This window comes from Aedes aegypti, unplaced genomic scaffold (genome assembly GCF_002204515.2).
Source record: "Aedes aegypti strain LVP_AGWG unplaced genomic scaffold, AaegL5.0 Primary Assembly AGWG_AaegL5_hic_scaff_889_PBJ_arrow, whole genome shotgun sequence".
Lineage (NCBI taxonomy): Eukaryota > Metazoa > Arthropoda > Insecta > Diptera > Culicidae > Aedes > Aedes aegypti.
In genome coordinates, this window is record NW_018736590.1 from 1 (window position 1) to 19,164 (window position 19,164).

General features: G+C 35.6%; 1 protein-coding gene across 5 annotated transcripts; it reads left to right on the top strand.

Moving 5' to 3' along the window:
- Positions 1-2,302: 2,302 nt before the first annotated feature.
- Positions 2,303-18,896, top strand: LOC110681435 (protein lozenge-like). Of its 5 annotated transcripts, XM_021857191.1 has the most exons (4): positions 2,303-2,560; positions 10,459-10,671; positions 10,727-11,017; positions 18,592-18,896. In XM_021857191.1, exons 3-4 carry the CDS (start codon positions 10,777-10,779, stop codon positions 18,879-18,881), a joined length of 531 nt encoding a protein of 176 aa, XP_021712883.1. In that variant the 5' UTR covers positions 2,303-2,560; positions 10,459-10,671; positions 10,727-10,776; the 3' UTR covers positions 18,882-18,896. The 5 variants fall into 5 exon arrangements, with proteins under 5 accessions (XP_021712883.1, XP_021712879.1, XP_021712882.1 ...); XM_021857187.1 differs by having other exon boundaries at positions 10,459-11,017; XM_021857190.1 differs by having other exon boundaries at positions 2,317-2,359; positions 10,459-11,017.
- The last annotated feature ends 268 nt before the right edge of the window (positions 18,897-19,164 follow it).

The window sequence follows — 19,164 nt, forward strand, 5'->3', positions numbered from 1 at the left end:
TGGACGGTCCCCTTCAAGGAAATGAATTTTTTTGGTGCCAACCTACCTTACTTGATCATTATCATTTTTGTAGCAGTTCCTACACTAGCGAGAAAATTTTCGATTTTATTCATTATTTTTACAACGAAATCTTGAAGGATCAAAATCCGAACACCTGTGTTTTTGTATGATATTTTTGCATATCCTTTCAAGAAAATCATACTAACTCGTCGAAATAATATTTTTTAATCAATTTGACATACATTTTTCCCTATACTGTCACAGAGAACACCACGTAATTAATATTAGTGATTTAATTACCTCAACTGAAGCGCGTGTGGCTTGAACTCGTTAACGTGTGGCTGGAATCTCAGCTATACACAATTAATCTTACATTTACACAATTTTCTTAAAACTCACAACACTTTATATGTATTTACACTAGTAAAAAGTGGGTCTTCCATACGATGTCCGGGTTTAAAAACACTGACCCGTAATCCCGGGCAGTCTCTTTATAGCTTTTTAAATACACATTTGCTTCATAATTTACAACTGCTTTGTTACGAAACATTGAAGATATGTCTCTGCTTTAAATGATGTTCAAATCACTTCATAAAAATATACTTCACACACTCTTTCTTCAACATTTGGTTTGGGTTGTGAGTTAAAGATCGTTAATCTTCAATTAACATGGACCACGAAGGAATGATGTTAATGTGTTGTTATTTTTATTAATGTGTTGTTATTTTTATTAATTATTTGGCAATGTTAACTAGATTTAAAATGATAGTATAATTATCTTCAATGTTTAAAGTATAGACTTTGAAAAAATCCCAAACATAAAAAACATTCAAATTATGCATAAATTAATCAATATTATCAAAGTGTCCGGATATTGGTACCGTCCGGATTTTGATTCACCACGGTATGATTCTTATAAAAATATTCGAATTTGAAATGTACCGTGGTGAATCAAAATCCGGACGGTACCAATATCCGTACACTCTTGTACCGTACCAATATCCGGACACTTTAATTATATTAATTAACTACAGTTAAAATTAGGTGATTATATGTCTGGTTTTCATTCATCCCCTTTTAAATGAACAATGCTGATCATTTTACATTTATTTCTAATCTAGTAACCACTGCTAAATAATTAATAAAAATAAAAGCAAATTATTTGTTCATGTTGGACGTCATTACGTCGCGATTTAACTTCAACTCAAGTCGAACGATCGATGAACGCGCGAAAAAAACAAACGTTGTTTGAAGTAAAAGTTAGTAAAATATATCTTTATAGAATTTTTATCCAAAACAGTTCGAAAGAAGATATTTTGAAAGTTCGGTGACTCCAATATCATTAAATAAATTGGAAATATATATTTATCGGTGTGCAAAAAGATTGTCCGGGATTATGAGTCAGTGTTTTTAGATCCGGACATTTCGTAATGGACCACGCTGAAGTTGTGAACGAAAAGCGAGGTTTGTTAGGCAGTGTTGTACAAAATACAATAGGGCGACGACTGAAGTGTTAAGAACTTATTCCTGCAAACACAACATTTATTATCTACAAGTTATTAAAGAATTCTTTTTTTTTTCAATCTGTGTACATTTTTATCATTCGCCGTCTAATTCCTGAGGTAAGGTACCGCGGGGCAAGTGGGAACGAAAAAAACGATAGTTCAAACAAATTGTTCAATAAAATTTTCAAGTGACAATATTTTTCAAATCCAACAACACAATCACGTTTTGGCAACATATTTGCTGGTGTGTGCATGAAACTAATCGAATAATTTCGAAATTGTGAAAACCTTGGAAGAAAGTTTTAGAATAAGCCAATGGACGCAGTTACCTCGCTAAGCGGGGCAAGTGGGACACATCCAGTTTCATGCGTCAATCCACATCAGTAAGTCAACCATTACATTGATAAGTCATAGATTTTAAATTTTAAGTACATATTCGATGTACATAAGGGATCAACCATAAAATACGTTACGTTTTAGGAAGAAACACTTTATTTAATAGTATGTCACCTCACATTTAATATTAACTGAAAATTCTTCAATAAAAGCGTAAAGAGGAATAAAACATGTTCAAAATATATCTTTAATAAGTTGTTAATTAAAATGTAGCACATAAACAATCAATAATTGACGAAATTTCAAATATGTTTCGTTATTATTTATATGCATGGCAGAAAACCACCTTATGGGATGGAATTGTTTTCCATCACTACTTAATTTGGTAGAAATAACAAATAAAGTTCAAATCAGTAAATGGTTACCAGCAGCCGCGACCCTAGCTATTAATTGTGTACCTTAGCAACCTGCAGCCCACGATTCGTTCCAACACACTAGCCAAGTGAAGACGTGATATGGTATATGGTGGTCAAGAATTCGTTCAAATATGTCTATAAATTCACCGAATTAAATTAACAATTGCATTGTAACAGTTAGATTTTCAACTTTGCTTCGCGTGTGCTATGAATGTTCTACCAGTGTAATGTGTTAAATAATGATAAAAGTGAAAATCACAGTGCACTTTTGTAATGGCTGCCGCATCATCAAACAGCAAGGGAGTATTTTTCTAATTTGAATTATATGTTGCTGTATGTGTGAGTGACTCGGAGTGTGCATATGAATGGCCTTCCCATATGTGTATGTGACGAGCAACCTTTAAATCAAGTGTATAAATTTTGACTAGATTTGGCGACCTTTGCATAGTCGATGACCTTCGGTAGCTAGATTGAGTGCCAATTGTATTTGGGCAAGTGGACAAACGCTGCATGTAAGGTCATGGTTGGTAAAGATGTCTGACTTGCAGGTGGATTCAGACGGTAACATGTGTATTGATGCAGTAAAGTGTTGCATATGAGTTGGGCGAGAATGTGTGGTATAGGATGCTCGTACGATAGATTGCAATAATAACGAGGGTGTGTGTGTGTCATGTTTGATGTTACGTGATCATACGCGCGGATGGAGCTGCGCTTTCTGTTTCTTCACTGGGTCGGTGATGAGCGGTGAGAGGTGAGAGATGGCTTGAATATTGCTACCGAAATGATTTTGAATGAATAAATTTTATTCTTCTTTTGATAATATTGCAATAGTTTTGGAAGATGACGGTGAGTGCAAGTGCAGTTTAGGAGAAGGGAATTTTGCCGTGAACTTGCCCATTGCGTGGAAATGTTTGTTGGCGTGTACATGTGTGCGCGATTGAGAACGAATACTGTGAACGTGTTTGTATGTTCCTTATGCATCCTCAGCGATTGAGTAATCCAAGATGCATTGCGTTGTTGTTAATGTAGGGGAGGAGCACCAATTTTCAACCTAGCACTAATGTTCAAACCATTAATACTTTGTGTTAAAGTCTGAATATTAGCACACATTTCTTGTAGGTCGAAAATTGGTCCTTTTCCCCTACTTCACTTTGCACTCTTGAGCATGGGAGAGTGGAATCTTCCTTTTTAATCATGGGGAGTTTGGGGAGCGATTTGTTTGCGTATGATTAATTTTTTACAGTCCCGGGAGTTTATTCACAAAAGTATGGGTTTGTATTATTAAGAGTTCATTAAAAATGCTAAAATACATTATTAATTTAACTCTTTGTTTACACACCAAATAAACACCTCATCAATTTCAAATGCCACGGGCGCGATTGGATTGCATATAAACCGTTGTATTGGAATATTGTTTTTTGTTTTTTTTTAATTATTATTAGGTGGTAGAAAAATTCATTATGTCAATTCCATTACATAACATTTTTATTTTGTACTAGCTTTTCCGGAGAGAACTGATCTGCATACTACGCTGTTTGATTTGGATTTCTTCATGTACCATGGAGGGAGTCCAAACATAAATAAATTGAAAAATTGTGTTATTACTAATTCGGCAGATTTACTGAATATTTAAATATTTTATTAAGTCAGATATTTCAGAGTCCTGGAGCAAATCAATAGATACGATACAACGTAAACCAGCCATGAGGTCAAATGGTGACATACAAACAATATTTAATTTTCATCAATACAGAGTGTCTTGTTGATTTATACTTTATGGTGTATTACTTACTATTTTATTTATAAACAATATTACGAAATTGTTATATTTCTATGTGATATTGTTATTTTACAATCAACTCTCCCTAATTAGATATTGAAGGGACCATCAATACACTGAACATATTTTTTTTTCAATATCGCATTTTTCTCCATGAAAGTTATTGAACGCTCTTAAAAAAATATCATCCTCAAAAGGGTTATGAGGCTTCAATTAACTATAAACATAATCATAACATTCAATGTTCAAAAACTCATCTGGAAAATATATGTAATTTTAATGAGAATATAGTTAGAAAGGTAAACTTGCATAGAAAATTAAAACAGGCTACATCGAATTACAGAAATATTAAAGTATACTCGATTGAAGGGATCGAGCATTAGGGGAAATATCAAGATAAAGAATATAGAGTAAGGGAGAGCTGACTTTGTATTATATAATATACTGTGTATTATTTCATTGTTACTTTACATTATATTACATCACAATTTTTACAGATATTTAGTTCTATTGATTTGAATTCTTGGATCATCATGAAGTCTACATGTTGGAGATACTAACTTAATCATGGCTCTTCATTTTTCAGCACTTCGTTCATCTCTACAAAATGTATTCCGTCCTTATTTTGAAGTGTGGTGAGTGGGGTTGAGTTCATCATATTAAGAAAACTAAATTAATTTAATCATCTATACATCATATATGAACATAATTTCCATTTATATATATCGTTTTAGTTATCGCCAAAATTGTGCAAATTGATGTGATATGTGTGACCAATATATATTGAAAATAAAATAAACAAAACCGGGCTGTCAAAATCAAATTCGCACTTTACTAAATGTTATAGGTCGATTGCACATCATAATTACATGTGAGAATGACAGTCTTTGGCAAAGTCGCAAATTTTAACCATTAATTCAAAAATTAATTACAGATTTTCTCCACCATTTCCTAGGATTTTCGAAAAGGACCTGCAAAAGATATTTTTAATCCATGTATTTTTCTTTTCAGAGTATATCAACAATATATAATTGCAGGAAGCCGTAGTTAACATTTAGTATAATCATTGTCTTTGTATTTCTTTTCATGCTTGTTGGAACAATCTGTTATTTTGTATTTAATATTAATCATCTTTCATTCTATTCTATATTATGATTATATTATATTATGTTATGTTATATTATATTATATTGTATTATATTATATTGTATTATATTATATTATATTATATTGTATTATATTATATTATATTATATTATATTATATTGTATTATATTATATTGTATTATATTATATTATATAATATTATATTATATTACGTTATATTATATTATATTATATTATGTTATATTATATTATATTAAATTATATTATATTATATTATATTATATTATTTTATATTATATTGAATTATATTTTATTATATTATATTATATTATACTATTTATATTATATTACATTACATTGTATAGTTATTTCAGAACGTATTAGTCCATATCTATATATTTTTTCTATTTACCATTGTCCAGGAAAACTACCTATGTGCATATGTGAGAGTTTTCACAAAATTTCAAAATAGTATTCCCTGATTTTTAGCTCTTCCAGTGAATATTTATACATATTTTTTCTCAAGGTAAACGTCGGAATCCAAGAGAATGGATATAACGAGGGAATCTTTCAATTCTGTTAGCCATTACAATTTATTATTTGTACATTACATACTAGTTCTAGCTATCCCGAGGAGAATTTATCTTCCTACTACGTTGTTTGTTTTGGAGTGCCACATGTGTCATGGAGGAAATCCAAGCATAATAAAATTGGGAAATTCGATTTTATTACTAGTGCGGCATTTACCTAATATTTAAATTTTCTTTTTCAGACACTTATTTCAGAATCCTAAACGGAATCATCAAAGAGGCTGTTTAGTGACATACAAACATTATTCCATTTCATTAATACAGATAATATTGTGCTCATTTAATATATATGGTGAAGAATTCACTATTTTATTTTAATACAATATTGCTAGTTTATTGTATTTCTTTCTTATATTGTTATTTTTGATATTTATATTGTATTACATAATTTACTGTTTTATAAATTATTTTTTGCATTGCGTTATATTACATCATATTTGTTGCAGGGATCCAATTCTATTGGTTTAACTTCTTGAAGCATTTTGACGTCTACATATTGGAGATACCAACTTAATGATTGCTTTGCATCTTTCAGCTCTTTGTTCATCTGTATTACGTATTTATTTTGGAGTGTGCTCAATAAGGTTGAAATCATCATATTCATTGAATTAAATCATTTTTATCATCCTTATATACATCATATATCAACAAAATTTACATTCTACATACATATATTTTACGGTTCACCACAGTCTCTTTAGCCCTTCATACAACGGTATTATGAATTCAATTTAATAATGAAAATTGATTCTGCTATCCAGTGAAACCGCATGCAGAGCAAGACTCAAGCTAGGATGGTGACTATCTACATATATACATACATTGTTATTATATTTTTTTCAGGCTAGTTGGAACAATCGGTTATTATGTATTTAATATTAATCAACTTTCATTCATCGATTCTAGGTCAAACCATCGAGTTATAGGACGATTTCCTATTTTTTATATTTTAAATTATTGTATTTAATTTCATTATATAACATCATCATAACAATTGTATTTAATTTCATTATATAACATCATCATAACAACCATTGTTGAATCATATAACATGGGTGATATTGGGAGGGTGCATCAGGACATCATTGAAGTTACAGCTGGACAATGGAGTGGAGTCCCAGCCGGAGTCAAGGGTTGGAGTAACCGTAACATCCTTGTAGATGAGTTCTTCTATCCCAACAGTTGTAATGGATTTGACGCGCCCTTCTTATAACAAACCATGCCGTGGATAACTTGACGGGTATTGCAAATTTCGATATACTTTCCATGGATCTTGTTATTGGAAGGAGATTCTCTTTTTCCAGCGGGTTTCGCGTAAGTGCCTCTGCTTACGGGTCCGCCACACCCCATTTTGACCCTTCATACAATGGTATGTTGAATTCAGATTGATAATGAAAATTGACTGTACTGTTAAATGGAACCGCATGCAGAGCAAGACTCAAGCTACATACATACATACATACACATTGTGTAGCGTTGTACTATATCTACTATTCATAGGTAATAAATAGGTATACAAATAATTCCTTTGGCTCATAAAATAACAGATAATTTTCATTCCTTATAGTTACTAGTCCAGTGGAGGTGTACGAATTACTTATTTATAATTGGTTTGTTATACTAATTCATTGGCATAATTTCCAGAAACATCATGGAGTCATCGGAGATACTAATATAATCACTGCTATTAATATTTCAGCATGTCGTTCTATTCCGGAAATTGTAATTCCTAATGAGGTTCAATTCATCACATTTAAAGAATAAAAATTCTGAAACATCTATATTCATATCATATACAACTATAAATTCCATTTTATATATTTTATTATAATTATTTCAATTTTTTTATTATATATTTTATTATAACTATTTCAATTTTTCTACTATATAACATATCACTATAATTGAATTTATCATGTTTTAGGGAGGGAGGGAGCATCAGGGCATCATTGAATTTACAACTGGACAATGAAGTGGAGTGCCAATCGGAGTCAGGAGGAAAAGTGTTAGTCGTTCGCGTCTAGTACTTTTCTCTCCAACAGTTGTAAAAGATTTGACGCGCCCTTCTTCTAACAAACCTTTCCGTGGAAAGCTCGACAAGTATTGCAAATTCTAATACTCAATCTGTTGGATCATATGGCTGGAAGGAGATTCTCTATTTCCCGCGGGTTTCGCGTAAGTGTTTCTACTTACGGGTCCGCCACCCCCCTTTTGGCCCTTCATACAGCGATATGTTGAATGCAGATTGGTAATAAAATTTGACCTTACTGTTGAGTGGAGCCGCATGCAGAGCAAGACTCAAGCAAGGATTGGTGGCTACCTACATACATACATACAATAACAAATAAAGTTCAAATAACATAGAAAAGTAATCGTTCTCATGATGCATTTCAAATTTCAGTTGTGTGTTTGTTCAATTTTGAAGTCGTATTTCAAAAATAAAAAAAAAATTAAAAATAAAGAATAACATCACTTTTCTTCTCCCTCTTATGCAATTACGTAATTTGAGGTTGATTTTTTTGATAAAAATCATTTGTTTGAATGTTTTAGTGCTACTCTCTAGCAAAATGTTTGAAACGTGTATGAAAAGTTTTGATTCTGGTTTTTGTTTTGATAGGTCCCACTTACCCCAGGTACAAATATATTTTGGGGTAAGATAGACCATCGAAAATTTCATATGAAATGAAAACAAAATGCTGGTTCACCGTTAGCAGCTTGTAATAATACTAAAAATTATAGCTTACTGATGGAAATTTAAAACACATTTATTTTTTGCGAGTCAATGCAAGACGTGAAACGTGTCACAATTTGTCATGAAAGTTGAAAATGGCGCTGAATTGACAACTGTAACATGAACCACATGGTAATAAAAATAACAATATGTTTAGTATACTAAATACATTCCTTGTCATTGTATCTTCAACTTTTTAGAAGAATACCCCCATGAAAAACTTTTCCTAGTTGAGCTATGACGAAACGCCCCACTTACCCCGGATTCTCACTTGCCCCGGGGTACCTTATTCGAAAATTCTTTGGGGATCGACACGTAAGATTGTTTCTCATGTTTGGTTGTCCGCTTTTCGAAACCATACCGTTTTGAATCATATGACGGACACATAAGGCCTCAGCAAAGTATAACCGATTGAAAGGCAAATAAAATGAAACATAATGTATGATACCTGTGCGTTATCAGGCTTTTAAATCACTTAACTTCCAAACGGTGGGTGAGGATTCAGGTTCCACAGCTTGAATTACCTAGAATAAAAAGAAGTCAATGATTTTTCCATGATTCTTATTCCGGACGCAACCTCACTTTTGCTTCATTTCACGGACACCTTGTTTTGAATTCCGGACAGCTCACGAAGAGCAATACCTAAATAGTTGAATTATAAATTAAACTCCCGCATTCGTAAGATAAACATCAAAACTATTAGCGCATTATAAATTTTCATGGATTGCTATTTAAAATTATTATTAAAATGCGTCTGAAAGTTGGGAACTTTCGTACGGGAAATTTTGAAACATTCAATTGTAAACTATCCCATACAAAGTAGAGTGTCCGGAATTTTAAGCTGTCCGGAATTTGTATTGAACGGTACTTTGATGATAAACGGGAAAACATTCGGTGGTAAAAATTACTATTTTAGTTGAATAAATAATTTTAGAACAAATTTTTATGTTTGTAGTACATCCCACCACAATACCTGTTACATTTGACAGAAATCATTTTCGTGGAATGTGTTATGGAAACAGTTAAGCAAACTGATGCAACCGTTTCTGATTGATGTGCATTTATGTCTTTGGCACAACTCTAGCCTTAAAGACTAAAACACTTTATAAAAATAATTTTGTAATTTTCAGATTTCTTCTTCTTTAACTTCCTTGATTTGTATGATTTTTGTAAAGAAGATCTTTTGTCAGATAATTGTGTAGCTCATACTTTATGTATTTTTATTAAAGAATTTCAAAGAAATTTGACGTGGGAAGCATCGGTCCTCAAGGAACATCGGAATATCTTCAAAACCAGGTGACTGTGATCAAAATCCATACCGATTCAAATAGAGAGAAAATGGTACAAAATTTCCGAAAAAATAAGATTTATGTATATATTAGAGATCTGTATCTGAACTGTCAAAAACAGTTCAGATATTTTAGGGCAAACAAAATGTAATATGATGTTAAAAAATGTTAGAAAATGCTGAATTCAATAATTTAAGATGATAGTGTTTTCAACACAGAACACATAGATAGAAGAAATGAATATAATGTTTGGAATAAAACTAATAAAAAACTAAAACAATAAAAATAAATTTTTGGTTTTAAATAAATAAACTTGACGGTAGAGGGGTTCAACAGCAGCTTATCCTACGACCTAAATCTATTTACCCACAAACTAGTCATCTGGTTGACCAGTGAGCAATATTGGTTTTGGTGTGTATTCTGTGGGTTTAGCTCTCCCTCATACTTGCTCCCCTATTGGCTTCCGTTGTTGACTAGTTGGCAAACATTCCGGAAACGACTCATACTCGTAGTTCTTCCCGGTTTCACACCATCCTCCTGTGACCGTTGCGGTCTCGTCTGAATCCACATAAATAAAAACATAAACTCTAGACAAATATTATCGATTAGAGGGGTAGTAAAACAGACGACAGTTTCTATGTGTATGGTTAACATATTCTAAACCGGTAGTAATTAATAAGTTATAACCCTTTTTCTGGTTTCAGGTCCCGGCTGAAATTTGTCTGGCAGTTGATAGGGTATGATGATGGTGATGAGCTGCTCTGCGAAGCATTGATTGAAACAGACCCGACGGTGACTAATATCTTCCAATCGAATGTGCAAATATCTCACGGAGAAGTGTTCCGAAAGTTGAAGAAAAGAAAACGAGTGAATACCTAGTTATTATTCCGCGGCGGTTTGTCGTACTATTAACCCGAGTGAGTGAGTAATAGCCGATTGAAATCGTTGATTTGTGATTTGTGTGCTTCTCAGCAAGTGTGAATCAAAAAGCCTTCAAAATTGCCCCGAAAACATCGTTCCGAATGCATTTGCCCAGCGGTGGACCCACGGCAATTATTCCACCGATCAGTAACAACGAAGCCAACGTGACGCCGACGGCTTCCACCGAGTGGGACATCTACAAGGACGAAGAAATGCTGGAACCGCCGGCTGGGGCCAACAACAATGCTGAGAATAGTTCACCAAGTCCCGGGGGATCCGGTGACCTTTGGTGGATCGAACGGATGGTCATGGAAGCGCAACAAGAGTACCCGGGGGAATTGGGTAAGTTTGCTAACATAACATTCATTTCTTATATCTAGGTGTTCTTGTTAGGCAACAATTTCATCATTATTTTGGTTAAACTGAATTGAGCTATACTCAATTGGCATTTTGTTAACAATATATTACATATTATTTACCCAAGCAATTCTGACTTTTTTAAACTTCCAGCTGATTCCCCGAATAAAGTTCAAGATTTCCTGCCTAAATCCTCCAAACTCGGAAAAATTGTCCACGATAGACGACACCCTTTGTTTCCTCACTTCAATTAAAGAGCCTGGTCTTAAAGCTGCTTCGATTCGATGTTCGTAAAATTTGTCTAAGGCATCGAACTGATTGATCATTCCGATGCAATTATCCCATTTCACCATTGGAAGAAAGCGCGCATTCCTGAGAAACGTCCTTAATTCCACTTTTGTCACGTGACAGTTTTTAGATCTAGTTTTTTGGAAGGAAGTTGTGAATTAAGATGCACCTTTTCTGCAACCATGTTTAGTGTAATAAACGAAAGAGACGTGACTTTCTTAGAGGTTTTTTTTTTCCAAGGCGGTATCAAACAAGTATTACACTTTCAAAGGCATATGTCCAAACAAGGATCAAAATGGGATCAATAGGTAGAAACAAGTAGCACTGAAAAGTACTGTATTTGTAGCACAGATATGTAGTATTTTACTTGCAAAACTTTCATCAGCAGAAATAATTTGTGTACGCATAGCACAAGGTTTCAATTCACACTGGGGTAAGCTTTCAAATTTTCGCACTGAACCAGCTCTTTTAATCACAAATATCCCCTATGTAAATGTTCAAATAGCAAAACTTTCCATTCGACTCGAAGCACTTGGTAGTCAATGGTTCTCATGTGGGTGCTAGAGAAACTTACACACCAAAACCACTTATTAAACGTTCAACAACGTTTGACTTGGTAGTTGTTAGATTTCGCCATTTGAAGTCAACTGTCGAGGTATCTACAGCGAAAAAAGCGACAAAGCCGAAACTCAAGAACCATCCGAGACGGTGTGTCGTGAAGTTGATCAGAAAGATAATTTGGAAAAGGTAGTTCATTTTCCTGGTGACCGGTTTGCATATCACTCGCTTGGACATGAGACAAGGAACGAGCCGTTGAAGTTATGCAGGCCAAGAACATGAAACATGATATCCGCATTGAAACAAAAGAAAAAAAAACATAACGCTGTTAAAAAAAATCGAAGCAGCTAAAGATAGTCTGCTGGGATAGTTTTTATGCAAGCAACCCATTCATTCATAATATGAAGTGTTGTGTACTGCGGAGGAGGGGACTTTTCGGGAGCGCATCGATATCTGCTATGGGAGCTGTGATTGAAAGAAAGTTGATAACCTTTCGTAGGGCTTCCGTCATCCGTCGGGTAATGGAATGCGTCAAGCGTGATGCATTTTTTCCTGCGTCCTGCTTAAGATTTTTTGAGTTTTAATTTCAGTTCTTGCATGTACAGTATGTTCTACAAAAAAATAAACAAATATGATATATGCTTGACAAGGCCAGGAAACGATGGAGAATGCACTCATTTTTTATATCAAGTTATTAAGGTGAAACATCTCGGAATCCAAAGATGACCGTTATAATGGGCGATTCGTTTTCCAATATTCCAATATTTCCAACAACCCTCAGTTTAGCCATACGCAATTACCGATACGGCTATCTGGGCTCCATTTATTGCTTATGGACAAAACATAAATCAAATTTGTCCAGGTGCATGTAGCATGTTTTGTGAGATTTGTGTCATTGATTATTATATATTATTTATTTAGAATAATTTCGTTTGTTAAAATAAATATTTCGTTTGTTAAAATATAAGAGTTTGGTACCAATATGATTCATCTATAAGAAATTTATCTCTGAATGCCAGAGTCTCCAAGTAGAAGTGAGAGTGGACTAACAAACAATATTGTGTTAAATGAGTCGAATAGGGTCCTAAAGCCCTGTCCCAATTTTAGTACCAAACGCTTAAGTTTGGGTCAAAACACATGTTTACTTAATTTTCTAATGTTTTCCGTTGGTTTAAGACCAAAAAACTTTTTTTTATGTTTTTTTTAGATTTTGTCACACTCCTTGGCTTAAACTCAAATTTTGAGTGTATTTTGTTCTCCGTGTCCCTTCCGAAATGTCAGATAGGAAAAACCCCAGTGTTAAAACTAAAACTCCTGTGGTGTTTTTGTCGATTGAGCGAACGTCAAACATGGTCAAAAGTGTCAAGGTTCATTTTTGGACCAAATTTTTAAATAAAAGTTTAAACATGATATGGCCGTTATTAAAGCGGGAAAAATTGCTAAAAAAGTTGCAGTAACATGTTCTTTCGTGTTATTAAATAAAAATGAGATTTCATTTAAAATTTTAGGACCCAATTTGATTTTTTGTTACCTTTTCGTTTACCAGCGTTCCACTGATTTTTAAAAGGACACGGACACCGTCTTCAGCCATTTAGCTGCGCAGACTGTAACTAAACAATAGACAACGGACAAGCATGCTCCAGTGGCACAGCTGAGAAATATTCCTGACGAAAAGTTTCAATGGCTGAAGCGGGAATCGAACCCACACCCCATGACACGATGCGCCTAATTGCCTGACGACACTAACCGCACGGCCACGAGGCCCACGATTTGCAGAGCAAAACACCTTACATTCGGATATTGTAACCATCAGATATGTTTCAAATGGATTTGCAATTTTTTTTACAAATTTCAGCGCTAATAGTATTAAACTTTTATCTTATTGATAAAAAATCTTTGATTTATTTATTGGAATACTATTATTTTTTATTAATTATCTGACAATTGCAACTAGATTGAAAATTGTTGTAAAATCATGAGCAATGTTATAAAGCTCAGATGTGAATCATTAAATCCCCATACATATTTAAATTCTTATGTTGCGCATATTAGATCTTTGAGAAGTATAAACAACCAATAGAAATACCAATAATATCGAAAATCAACTTTTTGGCGTAAAATTTTGGGTCCGATAGGCAAGCCTCGTGGTAAATGAAGCCCATCCTTTACTATTGTACTTATTACAAAAACTTTTACCGGAAGACGACTGCTAATGGACCCCTTTAAGCTTAGTAAGTGGTGGAATTCTCCTTGGAAACATTTCTACAACGCTGCGGAACTTTTTTCTATGGGAGGGCATTTCGCCCGGTTTGTTTTGAAACGTCAATATTTGGACCGTTTACAAAAAACGTCTTGTGCTCTTTTAAGAAGCTATCTGGCAAGAGGAAGCTTCATACAGAGCATGACGAACTAATCAAATAACGTTTTGACACCAAAATCCATAGAAGTAATGCATTTGCTACTGCGATAGAACAGTTTTGCCTTAGGGGGGGGGGCGTATTATACCTGTTTACCCTATTTATCGTTTACCAAAACGAATCCCTCCCCCATATCCAAACTCCCAGTGTTTACTTGTACATTGAGGATGCTACTGATCCCGAGTGAGCTTTGGTCGTATGCTGACAGGGAAGGAGGGGTTTGCTTTTGCTTCTGCAAACCTGAAGCGTCTGTACTCCATGTTTGGAGCGGCTCATAACAGCGTCTGTTCCCCATGTCAGGGGCGGCTGATCATCGTTCGAGTGCCAGAGAAGGTCTCTAAGTTAAACTGCGCGTTATGGTCCTCCGGATATCTAAGGGGTTGGTGTCAGGCCCTGCAAGCCAACGGTAAAAACACATCAGCTCAGGAACGTCAACGAGAGAATACGGACCGGAAAAATCGGCAAAGACTAAAGCGACGGAAATGGACTAGCGATTGGAAACTCGGTACGTGGAACTGCAAATCTCTCAACTTCATCGGAAGCACTCGCATACTCTCCGATGTACTGAAGATCCGCGGTTTCGGCATCGTAGCGCTGCAGGAGGAGTGCTGGACAGGAGCATTGGTGCGAACGTTTAGAGGAAATCATACCATGTACCAGAGATGCGGCAACACATGCGAGCTGGGAACCTGCTTTCATAGTGATGGGTGATATGCAAAGGCGCGTGATCGGATGGTGGCCGATCAATGAACGACTGTGTAAGTTAAGAATCAAAGGCCGATTCTTAAATTTCAGCATAATCTACGTGCATAGCCCACACTCCGGAAGCACTGATGATGACAAGGACGCTTTTTACGCGCAGTTCGAACGCGAGTACGACCGCTGCCCAAGCCACGACGTCAAGATCACCATAGGAGATTTGAACGCTCAGGTTGGCCAGGAGGAGGAGTTCAGACCGACGATTGGAAAGTTTAGCGCCCACCGGCTGACGAACGAGAACGGCCTACGACTGATAGATTTTACCGTCCCAAGAATATGGCCATTCGTAGCACCTATTTCCAGCACAGCCTGGAGATCATCTCAGCAGACAGAATCACAAATCAACCACGTTTTGATCGATGGACGGCGCTTCTCCAATATAACCGACGTCAGAACCTATCGTGGCGCTAACATCGACTCCGATCATTACCTGGTGATGGTGAAACTGCCCATCAACGATGTACGGTACCGACGCCCGCCTCGGTATAGTCTAGCACGACTGAAGCAACTGGATGTCATCAACGCGTACGCGCAGCATCTTGAGGCAGCGTTGCCGGATGAGGGCGAGCTCGATAGGGCCCCTATTGAGGACTGCTGGAGGACAGGACCAAACATCCGTTCGAGCTTAAAACTTAATCGATTAGTCACTAACTGGTGGTGACCAATCGTTTAAGTTTTCAGCTCAAACGGGTGTTCGCTTCTCCAAATTTGTGCTCTTGAAAATTAGAGGTTTGGCTTCTATACATCTTCATCCTAATATTTGCAGCATATCGATGATATGATACAAATATTAAAATGACCAAGCCTACTGTGGAGACTTGGGTTTGAAGATAATTAAAAAATTCATGCCCTTCAGGTTAATCACGAATGAATAACATGATGAGCGGAAACTTTTCAAGAGATGTAACGGAGACAATCGTACCAACCGTTTCATTGAGTGGGAATAGGTAATCGTTGGAAGTGACGTAGCTAAGATAATTAATACACACTTCATTGCCGTTTATTCTTCTCGTCTTAGGATGGGTCAAACATATTTTTTTCGTATGGTCTGGCCTGAAAGCCTTGGCTTAAGCGCCATTACTCGCTCTCTGAAACGAAAAGAAAACTTAATCTGATCCCTTTTTCATAAATAAATTGGAAATCTCTCACCAAAGTTGCAGCTCATCTTCAATCCGTATGCCACAGAAGTAGCGTAATTCATCAGCAAATTCACACCAAAATGTTGACAAATTCATGTTTGAATGGGGCTTTTGGCGAACACGCATTTAATTTTTCACATTATAATCTTAATCACTTAAAACTTATTTCCATTCTACAATTTTTAACTGCAAATTGTTTAGCAAAACCTCTTCTATTCATACACTTCTTGTCACACACAATGCAAAATATCATATACTCATAATTTACTCAAACCCGTAAGCTTATCATAGCAGCCAATCGCATTTAAATATAGGTGCAATCCACGGTAGACACAACAAGGTAGGCTATTCCCACGTGTAAACAAAGATTTTCCATCAAAACATGTGTCGTCATTCCTATCGCCAAGCATGTGGATTTGAGGATAGTAAAGAATAGCAGGCCTTGCTTTCTTTTGCACTCGTTCGAGTTTGCTATAGGAATGACGTCACTGCCAAATGTCATTTTTCGGAGTATAATACCTTGCTTCTTTTTACTGTGGGTGCAACCCTCTTTATGTCAACCAACAAACCATCACCTTGGTAACACGCGGTGTACCAATCATCTGCATCAATATTTTCACCTTCCGGCTTTGGATTTACCTTCTCGATTGCAAAGGCATTTTCTAGCAGTTCATTTAGACAAAACATTACTGATTGTAACTGAATGTTTCTTCAATCTTAAAATTATGAAACCATAGTTTCACTTTAATTTCGTTCAATTGGTCGTTACACTAAACTGGAAAGATATTTCGTACTGCAACACACGCAACGACCAACACTTTCAGATGAATTGCTGCCACTGAATTTCAGCATTTATTTTCACCAATTATTCCAAAAAATAATAAAACATACAACAATGTGGCCACTTGAAATGGTAAAACTCCAAATTCACTATACTGTTTCGCGACAAAAAATGGAATGAAATGTTCCAGAAACTTCTCAAGAATTAGTTCTAGGCAGTGATGCCACATACACAGATTTATCTGTAATTACACGGATTTTTTTGTTCATGCCTACAGATATCTGTGATCACGGATCACAGATTTTTGAGATAAAAAAGGTTTTTGAGATTTTATGATATTTCAAGAGTTAAGGACATGGTTTTATATCAGAAATGTTATTATTCTGTTTAGTTTTTCTCAAAAATTCAAGTACATATTTTATTTTATTTTTAACAATTGTCCATCTTTCATTTATATCTAGAGGAATAAGTTCAAATTAATAATTGTTGACATGCCAAGATCAACCCAAATACATTTGCAAACGGTCTTTTTGATGTAAAAACATAACAAAATAGAAATTTCTGCAACACAGATTTTTACTAAGATTTTTGGAGGTTGACTTAAGATAAACAAGTTTTTTTTCAGCCAAAAACACAGATGGGAGTTGTAAAAAATGTGGCAGGCTCACGGGGATTTTTCCCAGAATATACAGAGGGTCGGCCGTTAATTTTTTGTAGAACTCATTCATTGATTCATTCAGATATGTCTGAGAGAATTGCTCTACTAGTATTTCTAACGAGTTTTTGTAATAATTCTTACAGTTAGTTTCCCAATTCACTAGGCATGAAACAACCATGTTAAACCTTATAGTTTCTTGATCCAATTCGTATATAATTGAACAGATGATAAGTAGTTTAATAAATTTATCAAGTTTTCTGCTGATCTTTATTTATTTTTTTTGAATCATGGGTAAAACAAACCTTTGACTGTCCTACCCACATATTTTTGTGCGTAGTACATGTCCTACCCACTTCCCGCGCCACTGTTAGCCCATACTGTTGACTTATTGCATCCATAATTGGTGCAGCTACTTTATTGATTTTGAAGAGAAGACAGCTTCGGCGAATTTATACCGAGCCACTTTATAAGAAGTTTATTATTGAATCTTTCTGAATAACTCGTTTCAATGAAAATGGAAAAATCCAACTGAACGGGAATATCTCTACGCTGGGTAATCGCAAGATGCTTGGCGGCAGCAAGCGGGAAACCTTACACAATTTATCGTTTCTTGCGATACTAAGCCCCCTCAGCAGGTAGTGTTCATTTTCCCCACCCTTGTTCCCTGCGCCATGCGCACTCGTTTTCTTGCATGAATAAGCTGCTTGCCGGCTGCTGACTGCTGGCTTGGCGCAAACTTGAATGAAACATAGGCGCTAGCAAATCGTTCCATTTTGCTGGCACAATCCAAAGCGAATCTATGGATTCAATAGCGGGAAATGTAATGAGATGAAACTAATTACACTCTACGTCGATATCGCATTACATGGCAGTTAGCTGTCGACGGGATCACTCCGATCCAATCTCCAATAATGTATGTCATCTGCTGAACTGATGTTTGCTCTCTTGTATGATTTCAGTGCGAACCGGTAGTCCGTATTTTCTCTGCTCCGCCCTACCCAACCACTGGCGATCCAACAAGACGCTACCGAGCGCCTTTAAGGTGGTCTCCCTGGGCGATGTCTGCGACGGGACGATGGTAACCATCCGTGCCGGCAATGACGAAAACTTCTGCGGTGAACTGCGGAATTGCACAGCTGTGATGAGGAACCAAGTGGCGAAATTCAACGATCTCAGATTCGTGGGCCGCAGCGGGCGAGGTAAGTTTGCTATCAAAGTAAAACCTTTATTCACATACTTCGTCAATTGAATCAGTTCGTATAATGAGGGAGTTGTGTTCTTAAAACCAGGTTTTATCTTTTAGAGGCTGTTTATAAAAAATACATCTTCAATTCGAGAAACTACGCTTTTAGAACGAAAAAGAATGCTTAGCATATTTTTTATTATTGAGCTAAATCAGAAACTTTCTCAGCTTTATAAGTCTTTAAGCTGCTAAAACGACTTTTGTCACTACTTAGGGGTCATGCACAAATTACGTCACGCTCCGAGGGGGGGGGGAGGGGGTCAAGCCAAGCGTGACAAGTCTTTCAAAA